General features: G+C 45.1%; 1 protein-coding gene across 2 annotated transcripts in view; it reads left to right on the top strand.

The window, feature by feature from the left end:
* The window catches only part of SYN3 (synapsin III), a 445,565-nt gene that overhangs the window by 52,399 nt on the left and 376,942 nt on the right, over positions 1-16,224 (top strand). For both annotated transcript variants that reach the window (XM_081822362.1, XM_081822363.1), the window contains exon 3: positions 924-981. In XM_081822362.1, the coding sequence (XP_081678488.1) occupies positions 924-981 (58 nt within the window). The remainder of the gene's footprint in view (positions 1-923; positions 982-16,224) is intronic.

Here is a 16,224-nt window from a genome sequence, read left to right as displayed (position 1 = left end):
TATTAATTGAGCTCCTAATGTGTGTTAAGTACTCTGGTAGGTGTTGGGAGTATTTGTTCCTTACTTCAAGGAGCTGTGTTATAGTTTAGTGAGACACGGGCATTAAATGCAGTTACTGATTATAACTAATTATAATTGTAATAAGTACTATGAAAGAAGAGTATGAAAAAGAATCTATATGAGAAGAGAGATGAGGGGGCCAAGATTAGGGTGCTTACAGAGAAAAATTGGCAAGTGGATGGATTTGGGAAATAGTTAGAATGTAGAATCAGTGGGATAGGGAGGGAGAAAGAGATAACAAGAATGATGTCTATGTTTCCGCCTTGAGCAATGGGTAGATGGGATGCCATTTACTGAGAAGATAGAAGTAGGGGTACAGAGGAAAGATGATGAAAGGAAGGATGGATGGATGGATGGATGGATGAACAGATGGACGGACGGATGGATGGATAAAGAGATAGATGAGGGCTGCTTCCTTGGACAGATGGACAAATGGAGGAATGGGTAGATGGGTAGATAATTTATGGAGTATATAGAGTGTAACTATAAATAATAAAAAATAATTCTGCATTATTTATTTATGTAAGATTCCTTGTCTCATTTGATCCTTAAAATAATACTTAGAAATATGTCATGCAGCTATTAATATCTTCCTTTTACAGATTATAAAATTGAGACACAGGGAGGTCGAGCCACTTGGTAGAACCAGAACCTGAGTCTCCAATCTTCCCATCCAGTATTCTTTCCCCTCGCACACAGTACATACAAATAATGAGAAAATCATCAGTCAAGGTGGGAGGAGAGAGCATGAAGTTACAAATGTGTCTGACATGCACCTCTGGGGGCAAGGCCTTTGGGAGAAGGAAGAAAACAGTAAAGCAGTGTGCACCCTTACTCAGGAGCTCTCTTCCTTTCTTTCACAGGACCAAGTATTTTCATGGAAAGAAGGTGAATGGAGAAATTGAGATCCGAGTGGAGCAGGTAGGTTGGAGCTGGGTCTTCCGTGCTATCACCCTGATATTTTCCACAGCTAGAGCCATTCCCAGGAGCAGCCTTGATCCTCATCTTATGAGGCTACCATGAGCCAAGATTATCAGAAAATCCTGGCTTATAACTGGGAGTTTTATTAAATCCAGAATTATTTAGTTTAATGGTTTTTGTTTTAGCAGCAGAACCTTTCTTCAAAGGAAATCTCAAGTAGGAGCCCATTGTACAAAATAGAGAAAAGTAGAGAAAAGGAAACTAATGAAATGGACATGGGGAACCCCAAAATCTGTCTGCTCCATTCTGTTCTACCTTCTCCCCATTTCCCCCATAGCCCCCAAGCCATCTCCTTGGAACTACTTGGGCTAGGCAGCACAGTGGGTTTGAATCCTGGCTCTCTCATTTAATAGGTACGGGGCAGGTGACTCAATCATTCTATGCTTCAGTTTCCTTGTATCAGTGTTGTTGGGATTAAATTATTTAAAACTTCAAATGAGACCAGAATTACGAATACTGGCTCTTGTTATTACTGCTAATATAAATAGCCAGGCACCTCAATTTATGGGGAAAGAAACACGGACTTGCTCAAGGCTACATAGGAAGGCAGTGGCAGAATGAGGACTAGAACCTGTGACCTCCAGATCTAGGGCTTCTCCCATTCATTCAGTGAACACTTGTTGGGGACCTACTAAATGCCAAGCATGGTGCTCAGCCTTAGGAGAGCACATCAAAGCTTGGGCTCTGGAACCAGACTTCAGGTCTGAATCCCACTGCCACTCCTTACTAACTGTGTGACTTTGATTGAGCAGTACTAAGCTCTTTGCAACTCAGTTTCTTCATCTGTACAATTGGGTAATAATAGCATCAATTTCATAGGGTGACTATGAGGATCAAATGAGTTAGTCTCCAAGTACTTGGAACAGTGCCTGGCACATACCAGGCACTTAGTAAATGTTACTCATTTATCATCATCATCATCATCAAAGACAAAGAGTTAATAAGATAGACAAGGTCCCTACTATAAGATGAACTCAGAAAAGTGCAGTAAGAAAATAGGGGGTGTGACTTTTTTAGTATTCTTTGAGTTTGGTGTGTTGGAGGAACAGAAAGCCTTTCTGAGCATCCAATTTGAGTTGGCTTAGTATTAAAACACCTTAAACTTGAATTTCAGTTTGATCCTGTGGCTTTCAAGTCAGTCCAATGTCTACTGGTTTTCCTTCCATGGCAAAGAGTACGTTATTTTTGTTCACTTAACAAATATTTGTCAAACATCTACCATGCTAACTCACTAACATGTGGGGAAGGAGGATATAGAAGCAGAGGCTCTGTCTCAATAAGTTTGTGGTCTAGGAAGGGAGGCAAGATAAGTCTTCACAGAACCTCAGTACAGGTGGAGTCCAGAAAAGAGAGGTCCAAACTCAGTGCTAAGGGCAACAGAAGCCACCACTAATTGGGGGAGTGAGAATGGCTCCAAGTGGGGGGGGTGGTATTTGGAGGGCGTCTTGAAGGATGGGTAGGATTTCAACAAGTGGATGTGGCAACATGAAGAGTAATGAGATGGAAGCAGTGTGAGCAAAGGTAAGGGGGCTAGAAGGGGTGTGGAATGGTGGGAGTCCAGTTTGGTTGAGTCCAAAATAGGACACATCATCTTCCCCTAGCCCCAACCTACTTGTCCTCCCAAGTTCCCTCTCAATAAAGAGTGACACCCTCTACCTTCCATGTTAGCTAGAAACCTGCGCAGGCTCCCTGCTGCCTCCCCTCCCTCCACCACTACACCCATTCAGCTAGTTGACTCCACATCCCATGTCTCCAGTCCATCCACCTCTCTCCATCTTTATTGCCTAGAGCCTTGGCTGGACCATCATTAGCTCTCATCCAATCTTCCTAACTCTATCTTTTTTACCCACTTCCAGATTATTTTTGCTACTAACACTGGAGTGATCTTTCTAAAAAAGCGTATAGTTTCTTTAAAGTGTTAGCTTTTTAAAAAAAAAAAAAAGTTTATTTTTTTGAGAGAGAGAGAGCATGAGCTGGGGGGAGGGGCAGAGGGAGAGGGAGAAACAGACTCCCCACTGACCCAGGGGTTCGACACAGGGCTCAATCCCAGGATCCTGAGATCATGACCCCAGCCGAAGGCAGACAACCAACTGAGCCACCCAGGAGCCCCTAAAGTGTTAACTTTTATTTATTTATTATTTTTTTTTTTTTTAAGATTTTATTTGTCAGAAGATAGAGACCAGCACAAGCAGGGGGAGCAGCAGGCAGAGGGGAAGCAAGCTCCTTGCTGAGCAAGGAGCCCCAAGTGGGATTTGATCCCAGGACCCTGGGATCATGACCTTAGCCGAAGGCAGACACTTAACCGACTGAGCCACCCAGGCATCCCAAAGTGTTAGCTTTTAAATCCCTTCCTCAAAGACTCCTCCTTTCACACCTTGATCTAATCAGCTAACCTGGTTATTCCTTATCATAACACTGAACTTGTCCTTCCCCGCCCTTATCCATATATATAGGTGTGGGATTATTTGCATGAGCATAGAGGCCATGGCTATTTGGATCTCACTTTGTTAAGTAGCACAGGACCAGAACTAAAGAAATACTTGCAGAATGAATAACTGATAGATTCTACAGATTCCAGGCTGCTTGTCAGTTTCCAAGGGAGATAAATTACTGCTTCTTAATCCCCCTCAAAAATCTGGTTTTTCCATAAACCATCTGGTAAGTGCTCAGTTGCCAATTTAGCTAGCCCTATCTTATCCCATTTGTGAAAACCCCAGAGGCATGTTTTAATTTTACCCATTTATCTCAGTGATGCCCCTGGCCCATCTTATGGGTATAAAATCTATAGGGCATCATCAGGAAGTGCCCTAAGAATAACTCACCCAGGGGCTCTGGAAACGCTCAGCCAATCTATGAAGGCTGCAATCATATTGGAAAACATTGGCTAATTTAGAGTCATCCTGATTTCGAGCCATCCGCCTTCATAGAAGCCAGAAGGCAAATTAGCCAGGAGACCAAATAGCAGGTCATTTGGGCATTTTTCCCTGAAAGACATGCCTTCCTAAACCCATCTTAGAATCTGAATTGTTTGCCTTTATCCATGTGGATGAATGGGCGGGTCACAAAGCAACCCCCCAGGAATCTCACGTGTATTCTCTCACACTTGGGAAAAGTCTTAGGATGGAAGCCACTGTTTAGTCTGAGCTGGTCTCACATTTTGGAAGTCTGTCTCCCAACTAAGGGCCAAATTAACCAGATAATTGCACTGTCTGGGTTTTGCTGGACAGAGCAAATGAGTTAGTTGTGGTTGGCCTAGAGGAAGCCTCCGCCCCTTCTCTCCACCCTCTTCCCCCCAAGTTCAAAAACTGTTTGCCTCAGCTGTTGCAGAGCCAGGAATCAAGAAACCCTGGGGAGGCCGGGGAGATGAGGGGGGTGGGGACTGCCTCATGTTGCATTCCATTACCCAGAATGCCCTATTGGCTCTGTGGGGCCTCACAGCAGTGTCCTTGAAGGGTCTGAGACGTTCCGGCCAGGGTGGTTGGCATGTCAAGCTCTCCTCTATTTATATTTGAGGCAAAAGTTCTTTTTCTCCACAGGTACAAGTCACCCCTCTGTGGGACTAAGCAATGAGTTTGATGCATGGATTAATCTCAAATAGACTCAGTTCTGAGAAATGAGCAGACTAGGACTTGGTAGGACAGAGCCTTGGGCTTCTTTCCTCTCTGATAAAAAAGGCTGCAATTACAATGGTCAGTCTTTCCTCAGTGATAATAGAGGTACCAAGGCATAAGCAATGGCAATGCCTTGCTCTAACAGATGGAGAGAAAGACAAGGCAAGGTGAAGAATCTGCTCTTGACTCCAATGAAGGAAGCTGGACAAGCCGCAGGTTTGCGTATGAAGGCCAGTGGCTCCCTTCGAGTCCTGCCCTCCTGTGATACTGGAGTAGGATGGGGTTAGGTAGATGTGTGTGTATCCCTGGAAAGGCTCTTGATTCAAGTGCTGTTCATCTTCTGCTCTTTAATGTTTCGTCAACTCAAATGTCTTAGGGAAGCAAAGGTGGGATTTTTCCCTTAAAATAGTTTAAACACTCTTTCCATAGTCTGGCTATTATGGACATTGCTGCTATATAAACATTGGGGTGCAGGTCCCCCTTTGGATCACTACATTTGTATCGTTGGAATAAAAACCTAGTAGTACAATTGAATGGGAAGAAATCAGAGAGGGAGACAAACCATGAGAGACTCTTCACCATAGGAAACAAACTAAGGGTTGTTGGAGGGGTGATGGTTGGGGGGATGGGGTAACTGGGTGATGCGCATTAAGGAGAGCACGTGATGTGATGAGCACTGGGTGTTATATGCAACTGATGAATTACTGAACTCTACACCTGAAACTAATGATGTACTATATGTTGGCCAATTGAATTTAAATAAAAAATAAATAGTTTAAACACTTAAGACCATGAAGTATATATTTTGCATACCCACTTCAGCCTTCCATCCACAGTTCTTTATGGGTCAACCTTTCTTAGAATGAATCTTTGCTGTAGATATTATATTGACCATAAAGACCATGTGGTATTTCAAGAAATAGTTGCCAATAAGATAGAAAAATGGAGGCTGGATGTTAATTCAGATCGGTGGATTGGTAACAGGTTGAACATTACCCCCACTAGGAAATGATATAGAGATACACCTTGAGAGAAATAAATGTAATGGCAGAGCCCTTGGCTTTATTCTTTTCCTTAATAGAGACTTGTCAAATTATGTTTGCTGATGACTTGAAGCTGAATGAGAGAGAGAATATGCTACATTAAATCTGAAACAATCAAATTGAAGGGGGATACAATATAAGGCCCTATGGAAAAACTCAGCTGAAGAGGAGCAAGATTAGGGAGACTTAGTTTTTTAAAATCACATGGGGAAAGAAAAGACCTAAGATTTGAACAAATTCTTAATATTTGTGGAGGAAGTCTAGTGTGGAGGTTAAGATTGTGGCTTCAGAGTAGGAGGGACTGGAGATGGATCTCAGCTCTACCATGTTTTTTTGTGTTGACCTTCTATTTGTAACATATCTATGCATGTTTCCTCACCTGAAAAATGAGGATAATAGTTTCTACCTCCAGAGTTACTGTATGGATTATGTGAGTCAGTGTGTTGTATGCTTAGCATGGCTTCTGGCACATATATTAGGTGCTCAATAAACTATAGTTATGGTTGCTACTCCCCCAAAACCTGATGCCTCTTCATGTTGCACTATCAAACTACAGCATTTAGAATCCAGGAAGGTGATGGTACGTAAACACACATGTGCGCGCGTGCAAGCGCACACACACACACGTCTTTCTCACACATACCCACACATGTACTATGCTAGTCAGACTCTAGTGACAGATCCAGTTTTGGTGTCACACCACAAGGGGGTACCCCACAGAATGCCTTGTGAAGAGAGTGATTGGAGTCAGTGGAGTCTGACATCTGTGAGCAAAGGGGATCAGTATAAGGAACTGGAGACATTTAGTCCAGAGACAGGTCTTTCCTAGGATCCCATCTATTCCCTGCAGAGTGTCTACAACCTGAATAAGTAGGTGCAAACGGTAACAGTTACCATATGTTGAGTACTTCCAAGGTCAGGTTGAATACTTTTGACTCTTGGGATGAGCACTAGCATTGCTTCCATCCTGCACAATCTGAGACTCAGGGGAGTAAGTGGCTTTCCCAAGGTTGCCCAGCTTATAATTGGCAGGAATTTGTCTTTGAACCCAGGCAGTCTGATTCCAGGTCCCTCCTGTTACCCACTGAGTTTTTCCGCCGGTGGTGCAGATATCAAGAGCAATAACCTGATGTGTTGGTTAGGTCACTTCACGTGCATAATCTTATTTCAACCTCACCACAACCCTTTCAGATGTCTGCTATGACACTCCCCACTTGACAGAAGAAGAAACTGAGGCTCAGAAAGGTTCCATACCCTCTCTGAAATGAATGATAAAAGTTTCACGTGCAGGTGTGCTGAAAAACCACCCCAGATTGCCTCACTGGGGTTAGAGTTCAGGCTAATAGTATTATCCTGCAAGAACATGGATTTCAACTTGGTATGAACAGAAAAGAAGCAGTACTGAGTAATGATGAATGGGCCACACCCCTTCGGTAGGTGGGGAGTTCCAGCAAAAACTGGGTGGTGAATGTGGCGAATATTTCACAGGAAATTTAGGTACCTCATCAGAGATAACCTTTATTATTTTTCTCTTTTATGTGTTTTTGGGGTAAAGGTAATATATACAAATAGCCAAATACTGAAAAGGTAAAAAATGGTATCTGATGAAAAGTCTACCTCCAACCTTGCCCCAACTAATCTATTTTCTTTAACCATCCATAAACCAGTTCATTTAACCATTATCACTAATTTCTTGGGCAACTTTCTAGAGAGATTTTAAATGCAATGATCAAATATACATATATGTGTATTTTCCTTTGTTTTTCATAAATAGTAGTTGGTTCAAAAAACATAAACCATTGTAGGTATTTCAGAAGAAGATTTGATGGGAGGATTGATAACAAATGGTTCAAAAGGGAAAGTCCTGTTACCCAGAGCCCCAGCAGCCCTACATTCCCTGGTGCCATTGTCACTTACCACCATGGCCAGTGGAGAACCATGAGTCTGCACTCCCACCGATGCTGCAGGAATTGCCGCCAACCCTCTGTATCTGCTGAGGCTGTCGGTGAGCTTCTGTAGCTGCCACCAGAAGCAGAACGATTGCTACCTCCTTCCTGACGTCAACTCTTGCATAAATGCCTCCCATTGGTAGAAATTAAGTGGGTATGCATGTGGCAAAAGACTCTGGGAAGCGTAGATTTAGGCTTCCAGCCCCCGTAGTGCAGGTGTGGGGCCGAGGGGCCATAGACAGTGAGCAGCACAGTCCGTCCCGTCAGCTGTTCAAAGTCCACACATACCCTTCTACTTATCTGTACTGTTCTGCACCCTGACTTCTCAATGTACTGGTTGTTTATTCCATGAGAGTACATGCAGAGCTGCCTCATTCTTGTTAATGATTGCCTAGAGTGCCATCATATGGATATCCAGTAATTTCTATTCCAAAATTTTACTATTAACAAATAATGCCAAACCTATGTCATTGCAAATGTTTGTTGGCATATCCATAGGATTCCTTCCTAGAAAAAGAACCACTGGTTCCAAGAGCATCCCATGCCGTGAGTGCTGTAATGCACCTGGAGGAATAAGGGACTTCCCCCAGCTGCTGGCATTGCTACCAGAAGCCAGCCCTCAGCAGTCAGCACTCTTCTGGAAGTGCCTCGAGGTGAGCACAGCTGCCTTGCCCCAGCTCGCATCTCTTTCGTGGTGGCTGCTACATTCAGTGACTGGGCGGTACGAAGACCTTGCCCATTTACCCCAACCTGGGACGACTCTGAAGGGCCGTCCCAGCTCCAGGCTCTTGGTGGGGTTGACAGAGGCCTTTGCTGAGATGGCAGTGCAGGCCAGCTTCTCCTTCCTCCCCGCACTGCTTCCTTCCTTCTCCTTCCAGTCCGGCGGTGGTGGTTCCTGGAGCGCTCCCTGATGAACCTCCCACAGGCGGATGTCCATCTCAGAGTACACCTCCCATCACAAGTATACACTTATAATTCTGACAGATATTGCCAGATTGCCCTCCGCAGAGGTTGTATAGATGATCTATAAGACCCTTCTGATGTGGATTTCTAGGACTGTAATTGACCCATGGGTTCTGGGGTCCATTGTGCACAGAATGTTCTCCTGGTTTCCGCCCAAGTATTGATGCTGAACTCTGAAGTGCTCCGTGATTTGCTCTTCCTATCTGACCTCCTTGTGTTTGAAATTCACCAGAGCTTGGTGTTTCTCTGCAGGGCTGAGTCGGGCAGAACTCTACCCGCTCTGATCCACTAAGCCTTGTTTTGTTAACACAATCCTGCAAGATTTATTTGTTTGGCTTGGCTTACCCTGACCTCAGACGTTCTGTTTTGTATTATTTTTAAAAGCGTGCAGGTCTCCATGGAGGCCTTTTTCTTTTCAAATCTAAGAACCAGCTGGGGGAATGAAAAAAGCAGGTGGGACACTAGGGTGTATTAGCTGAAACATAACTCATCAGAGGGGCAAGTGTGTCTCTTCTTAACCGTGGCGTTATTAATGTGGGTGAGTTTATCACCATCCTGGCTCTATCTTTAGGCTCACCAGTTTAAGACAACAGGGAATTGGAGAAACAATAGTAATGGTGATAGTGGTTAACTTTGATGGAACATTTTCTGTATGCTGGCTGCCATGTTAAGTGCTTCCTGTGCCTTAACTCATCCCGCACAATGTGCCTATTGCTGAGGAGGCTGAGGCTCAGAGATCTTAAGTAAATTGCCCAGCCAGGGTCACACAGCTGGTAAGAATGTGATGCCACCGGGATCTGAACCTAGGTCCAGCCGATGCCGGGGGCCTGCTTAACCAAAGTAGATCTATTAGAGTATGTGTTGGGTCTTGAGTTTGTCTTCATCAGGCTTTTTTGCATTTCCCCTCTTGGCTCAGGTTCCCTAAGCACATAATCCCACCGTCCCTTTCTATCTCACCTTACTCTTTTGATCTACTGGATAAATTACAAATTCTTATGAGATATCCTTCCAGCAAAAGACTCCTCCTTTCCTCACTAACCCTGGTGGCTCTTACTCATCATTTGATGTTTCTGACTTATTGCTAGATAGTCCTCCTGTTCACAATTCTGTTCGTTCTTTGTTTTCGTCCAAATTTGTTTCTAAGTGTAGATGTACACTTCAGACGACACGAAGACCATAATAGCTCTGACTCTGGAGCCAGACAGCCTGGGTTGGAATCCCGGCTCTGCCACTCCCTAAGTGACCTTGAGCAAGTAACTTGACTTCTCTGTGCTTCAGTGTCCTCAATGAAAATAATAATGGTAATAATAGTAATCACAAGATGTACCTACGGAGTTGCACGAATGAAGTAAATTACCACATGCAAGGGGCTCAAAGCAGAGCATGGCATATAGAAAGTGCTAAGTGTTAATAGCTAGTTTTGCAGTCCCCTTTACGTTGCTAAAGACATGTCACATGAGTAATTTCTAGGTGTCAGTCCCTGGGGTTATTCAGAAATGGAAAGGATATAATCCATGCTTAAAGAAGTTTGCTGTATTATAGTTGGGGGGGGGATAAGAAATATAAAACATTCATGTTTATGTGTGTGTATCATTTACATATATAGCCAATCATATTTCCCCAAACATATGGCATTCAATTGGCATCTGGAGCAAACTTCTAACCCTTCCTTGATAGCAGATAGCACAGGTCCCGGTAAGGTGTTCAATAAATGTTTGTTGAGTGAATGTGTGAGTGAATGGATGGTTTGGGACAATCATAGTAGGGTGGGGCTAGAAAGGGACCTTGGAGATCATCTAATCCAACCTGCTTGTTTAACAGCTGGGTTTCAGAGCAGGGAAGTGACTAGACCTAGCACACACATCAAATTATTGTTGGAGTCCCGTGTAGAGACCCCAGGCTCCCATCTCCCATGTCACCATTTTTCCTACTACATCTCTCCACCTGCCAATGTTATCTTTTATCTTCCCCATTTAAGAAGCCATTAGTCTCTTCTGGTGGTTTTGGTAGCAAACAAGTTAATCTAATTCTGTAGTCAGGAAGTCCATGTTTTCCACATTTACCTGCAAGAGGCCTTGTTCTTGAGGGAGCAGGGGTGTCTAGGATGGATAGCTGATGGCCAGAGGCAAGCTCCAAATAATGAGGGCTGAGGGAATATTGAGACCGTGGTTGGATGAGCCCTGCTGATTCTAAATGCAACAGGGACTGCTTTGTCAGGTGGACAGTTCTTCGTGGCCCACCTCCCTGGTTTGACTATACTACTCCTTAGCCCCTTAATCAAAGACGAGAAGAAAGGAGCCATGAGAATGAGAGCAAGTCCATCTGCTTGTACTGGGAAATCCGGCTCATAGTGCCATAGCCTCTACCTACTATGTTTGGTAATTTTCCCATCCTCGCTGCCACCTCCCTCCATCAATATCTGCTCTGCCACTTGGTAGTATCATAGCTAAATGAGACTCCAATGGAAATTAAGCAGCAGTTCTGAAGGAGAACTTAATAAGCCCTTTAACTTCTTGATGGATGTGTATTAAAAAAATAAACAGAATTTGACTTATCTCAACCCACTCCTTCATTCAAGAAGCACTTACTGAGCACCTGCTCTGTACTTGGCCTTAATGACAGAGCCTTCCGCTCACAGTGTTCTCCTTCTGGTGGAAAGAGAGACAGTTGGGGGCAATGACTGTAATGCATTAGGGACCTGTGCAAACCCTAGTGAGCCCAGAAGAGGGATCGCCACCCTTGCCTTGGGACATCCTTAGGAAAGGCTTCACAGAGAGGTTAATGCTTGGTGGGGGTTTGGGGAAAAGAATTAGCTTTGCATCAGGCTGGGAAGGAGGCAGATGTGCATATCAAGTCTCCCGGCTAAAGAGTGCTTTAAATCTCAGCTTGTCACATCTGGGGAAAATGACCAGAGTATAGGGTGTGTGAGGAAAGGGGGATGGGAGATAAAACTGGAAAAGAAGGCAGAGAACAGTCTCTTTAGGGTGGGCTTTGTGTGGCAAGGCAAGCAGCTGGAAATCGTGTCGTAGAGGCAGTGGGGACATACCCGTTAGATTTTTAAGCTGTGGAGTGACGTGATCATGTTTTCATTTTAGGATGCACATGCTAATAGTGGTTTAGAAGACTGACTGGGTAGGAGTGGTGGCCAGAGGCTCAAAGCAGAGAAACTCCGCTCTGCATTGGGTGAAAAAGGCATCTTATCCTTGAGTACTGTGCATGGGGCTGGGGTTCCGAGAAAGGACTTGGTAACTCTCCAGCGAATGCATGTAAATCCCTGCCACATGTTCTTTAGCTTCATTCTGTACCTGCAGCTTGCATTTGAAAAGGGAAGAGATGACCTATTTTTTCTTTAAAGCAGAGACCAGATGGAACCAGAGCCGCATGATATGTTTGAGCTGGCATCCCATAACAGCAAGCGCTCTCAACCCCTTCTTATTCACCACCTTTGTCCCAGCCACTTGCCCTGACCCATTTCACCGCCCACATTCCAGTTTACTCCCAATCTACCTAATCTCTGGCCTTGTGGTGCCTTCCACTGGTTATGATATCCCTCCTCTGCCCACTTCTCCCGACTTCTGCCCCTCCTCACACCCTCTCTGGCTTTGACCTTCAGCTTGTGCTTGGCCACACTTTCTGTTTACTGCCAGCTCTGCTGTCATTTCTACCATTTGGGGTCTGGCTCGCTCCCTGATGAGAGGAGCTCCCACTGGCTTCACCCCAGCTCTGCCAACAGCCCCTGCCCGGATGTGCTTACACAGAGGATTTCAGCCTTTGCATTTCAGTAGGAATCAAGGGTTATTAATTAACCCAGGGTGGATCCTATTATGAAACATCCCAGAAAGCTGGAACAAACCAACGGGACTTCTGAACTCGCAGCAGGGAAAAATGCCTTTTAATTGACTGGGATGACTTCACCACAAAAATCTGTCTAGCTGTTATGCTAAACTGGAAACTAATCTATTAGATTGTCTGAGGAATCTCCCAGCCCACCCTGACCAGAATCTCCTGAGGAGGGGAGTCAGGCCCGCACATAAACAGGACTTACGCTTTGAAATGGATTCTTCTGGATCCTACCCAGACTGGCTGCATTTTCCAGTCCCTGAGAAAGAGAGGGGAGGCTGGTATCTGAGAATAAGTTTGTATGTCCTATGGTGTCTACCTTTAAGATCACATGGGAGCTTTTCTAAGGCACTGCTTACTTTAGAATTCAGCCTGTCTGAACCTGGCTGGGACCACTTCTCTCAGGAAGTTTAGAGAGTGACATGAGAGAATTTCCATGGATGGTGTTGTCCTGGGCTTGGAAGGGACTGATGATAATAGCCACTGTCTAATCACATGCTTGCGCACTGTGCACACACTGAGCACTTCATTGGATTAGTTCATTTCATCCTCATCGCCATCTTGTGAAGAGTAGGTATTCTACCGTTTCCCATCCTCCAGGTGAGGAAACGAGGTGCTATAAGGCTGCACAGCTTATAGGTGGCAGAGCCGGGATTCGCAGTCTAACTCCAGATGTTATTTTAGGGGGCAAGGTGTATTACAGGGAAGTAAAATCCAGGCACGACTTGGTGAATTTCTTCTCCTGTGTAAAGGGCTGGCTTGTGCATGAGGCTTGTTCCATGGGATGCAAGCTTGGCCTCCAGGGTCCTCTGTGAGTTAGCCCCTGCCTGCCTTTCTTTATCTAGCTTAGATTGTAGTCCTAGCAAACACCTTGTGGCTCCTCTCCTGTCCTAATACCATCTTGTGTTTACATCCCCATCCATGCCTTTGCTCATGGAAATCTCTTCTCCTGGGACATCCTTTCCCAAGTTTGGCCATATCTTCAAGAGTTAGCCTCGGTATTATTTCTATTCTGCTTCCCCTGATCACCCTGGGGAGGCAGGGTGAGTTGCCCCTGATCCATGCTCTCACACACCTCATGCATATTTCTACCATTACACTTAGCAGATTGCTTTGAAATTACCAGTCCACCTGCCTATCACTCCCTTTGACTCTGGGCTTATAGAGAACACGGACAGTATCTTTATTCATCCTACAAATATTTATTGAGTGCCTACTACATGCTAGGGCTACAATGGTGATTAAAAACAGATACTGTCTCTATTGGATAGAGCTTAAAATCTAATGGAGAAGACAGATATCAATTGCATAATCAGTCCCCCCCCCACACACACACACATCCCATAATTATAAGCTGATTAGGAGCTGTGAAAGAAAGATACACAGTGTTATAGTAGCATGTGGTGGGTAGGCTACCACTGGGCACTTATTCACGTACTTAGTAGGTGCTCCAAGTACACAGATACATAATCTGCTCACTTAGTATCTCTCTAACTTACCTGGGGTGGGGAAAAATGAAAAAGCGACAGAGAAAATATTGGATCCACCATAAGAACTCCCAGCAGATAGACTCGCCCACATACCCTTTTGCCTGGTAAACGACGCAGGTAAAGCACTAGTCTGAGACCAGTGATACACGTAAAACAATGGTGCATACGTATGGGGAAGGCGGTGCTCGACATTAAGTGAGCACAACGTGCCCGCCACTAAGACTTTATCAATTCATTTACTCTCACCACAACCCCAGCAAAGAAATACGGATGGAAGACTCGACAGTGTAAGCGTCCTGCCCTCAGCCCTGCAGCGGGAGAGCGGAGATGTGGAGGCTCCGAAGATGCCCTGGAGCCCACACTGCAGACCCTACATCTTACTGCGTCGCACCCTTCTGTCGAACTGGGGCTCATCACGGCGCACTTCCTCGCCCAAGGTCGTGGTGCTGGAGATAACAGAGCCCAGCTCCCCCCACCCCTGTCTCCTCTTGGCCAAGTCTGGCGTTGGAGTTCCCGGGGGATGACCTTGGCAGTGATAAGAAGGTAGCCCCAGACAGGAGGCGGAACTGAGCCTCATCCAGGGTTACGCTTTGGGGGTTCCGAGAGCGTGTTAAAGGAAAGAAGGAAGATGAGCTACTGCAGGTCAGCGGTGTGCTCCTCATCACCCGACTGCTTCTCGCTCGTCCCTGTACTCAGTCCTTCGGCAATGCCTGGGGCGTGAGTCTCGTCGCTGTCCAGATGAGGAAACAGGCCAAGAGGGGCAAAGTAGGTGTTTGTGGAGTTAGTGGCAGAATTGTGACCGGAAGGAACCTCTATCTGCCTGTTTTGAAAGCCCATAATTTTCCCCTTAACTCACCTGTTGCCCAGCGAGACCTGGAAAAAAGGCTTGCTTTGTCTGGCCTAATGCAATTTTTCAGATTGAGTTTCTCAGAGACCACAGACAGCCCATCTGGTTTTCTGACCCCCCTCTATCTGGGTTGCTGGAACCTTTCTCTGCTCCCTGAGCAACAACCCTGAAGTTCCCTTCATGAGCGTATGGGTGGGTTCTCAGCCTGTTTAAGATGGAATTGAACCAGATGACCTCCCACCCACCCCACCTCAGGGCCTACATTCTGTCCAGACAGGGAGGAGACCGGCAGCCCACCCCTCTGGCTTCCAGGAAAAGCAAGGGAAACAGAGGGGTGAACCTCCCCTGGCTGGGCCAGCCACATACCAGGGACCCCAACTTTGCATTCATTAGACAGAACCAGGTTTTGATCTTTGTGTTCATTTGCTTATTCTTGTATAGCAGCTGCTTTGGTCTCTGTCTGACTCCCTTTGCTCTCCATGGTCCATGTTCCTCCATGTCTGTGGGATGAAGGCCAAAGTCCTTAAGCAGCACCAACACTCTTCCCAACCAGGTACCAGTGTGCCTTTCTCACCACCTCTCTTTTCCTCTTTCTGCTCAGTGGTGCCCCTGAGAGTCTTTGGAGGAGCAAATATCTAATTTAGATGGTCTCTTGTTTATAGCAGCTTTCCCTTAGGTTCTGCATGTCGGTCTCCAAAAATGTTATTTCTATGAATATATATCCATCTGCCTCTTCTCCCATCCATATACCTATTTGTTTATGTGTTCACCTTCTCTCTAAAACCTAGGTCTTTTCCCATTCCTTTTTTGTAGTCTCTAAGCAATCTAGAACTAGCCTTCTTTCCCCTAAACACCTTCATGAAATTTAGTATTTCATAGTACCAGTAACAGTGATAATATAAGGACTCCCATATGTTAAGGACTTGCTGTACACACACACACACACACACACACAGATGCCTGATACTCTGCTAAGAGTTTACTATACATACCCTCACCTTATCCTCACAGTGGCCATGTAAGTTATGTATTACTCTCACAGGTCCAGCAAAGCAGCTTTCGGTTGGCAGAGTCATGATTTTAACCCCGGGCCCCCCAGCAGCCCATACTCTATAAAGACTGTATTTTCCTAACTCCCACTGCTAACTCCTCCCTCATTCCTGGGATATGCATCTACTGCCTGTTCTGGTTTCTTCTAACCCTTGCTTTCAGTGCCCTTTGCATATCTTTATTAGGAAATGACATTAAGATTCTGGAAGTAAACAGGCTCATTTTTACTAATTCTTCTTACTACTCTGTATTTTACTTGTGTGGAGGAAAATTTTTTGTCGCCTCAGAAGAAAGAGATATTTTGAGACAGTTTGGCATGATGGACGAAGCTGTGCCTTGGATCAGAAGAGCAAGGGATCGAATCCTGACACTGCCTCTTATTACCTGTGG

This window comes from Leptonychotes weddellii, chromosome 5 (assembly GCF_054177405.1).
Source record: "Leptonychotes weddellii isolate Sample4059 chromosome 5, ASM5417740v2, whole genome shotgun sequence".
In the NCBI taxonomy this organism is placed as follows: domain Eukaryota; kingdom Metazoa; phylum Chordata; class Mammalia; order Carnivora; family Phocidae; genus Leptonychotes; species Leptonychotes weddellii.
This window is presented reverse-complemented; position numbering and strand designations above follow the sequence as displayed.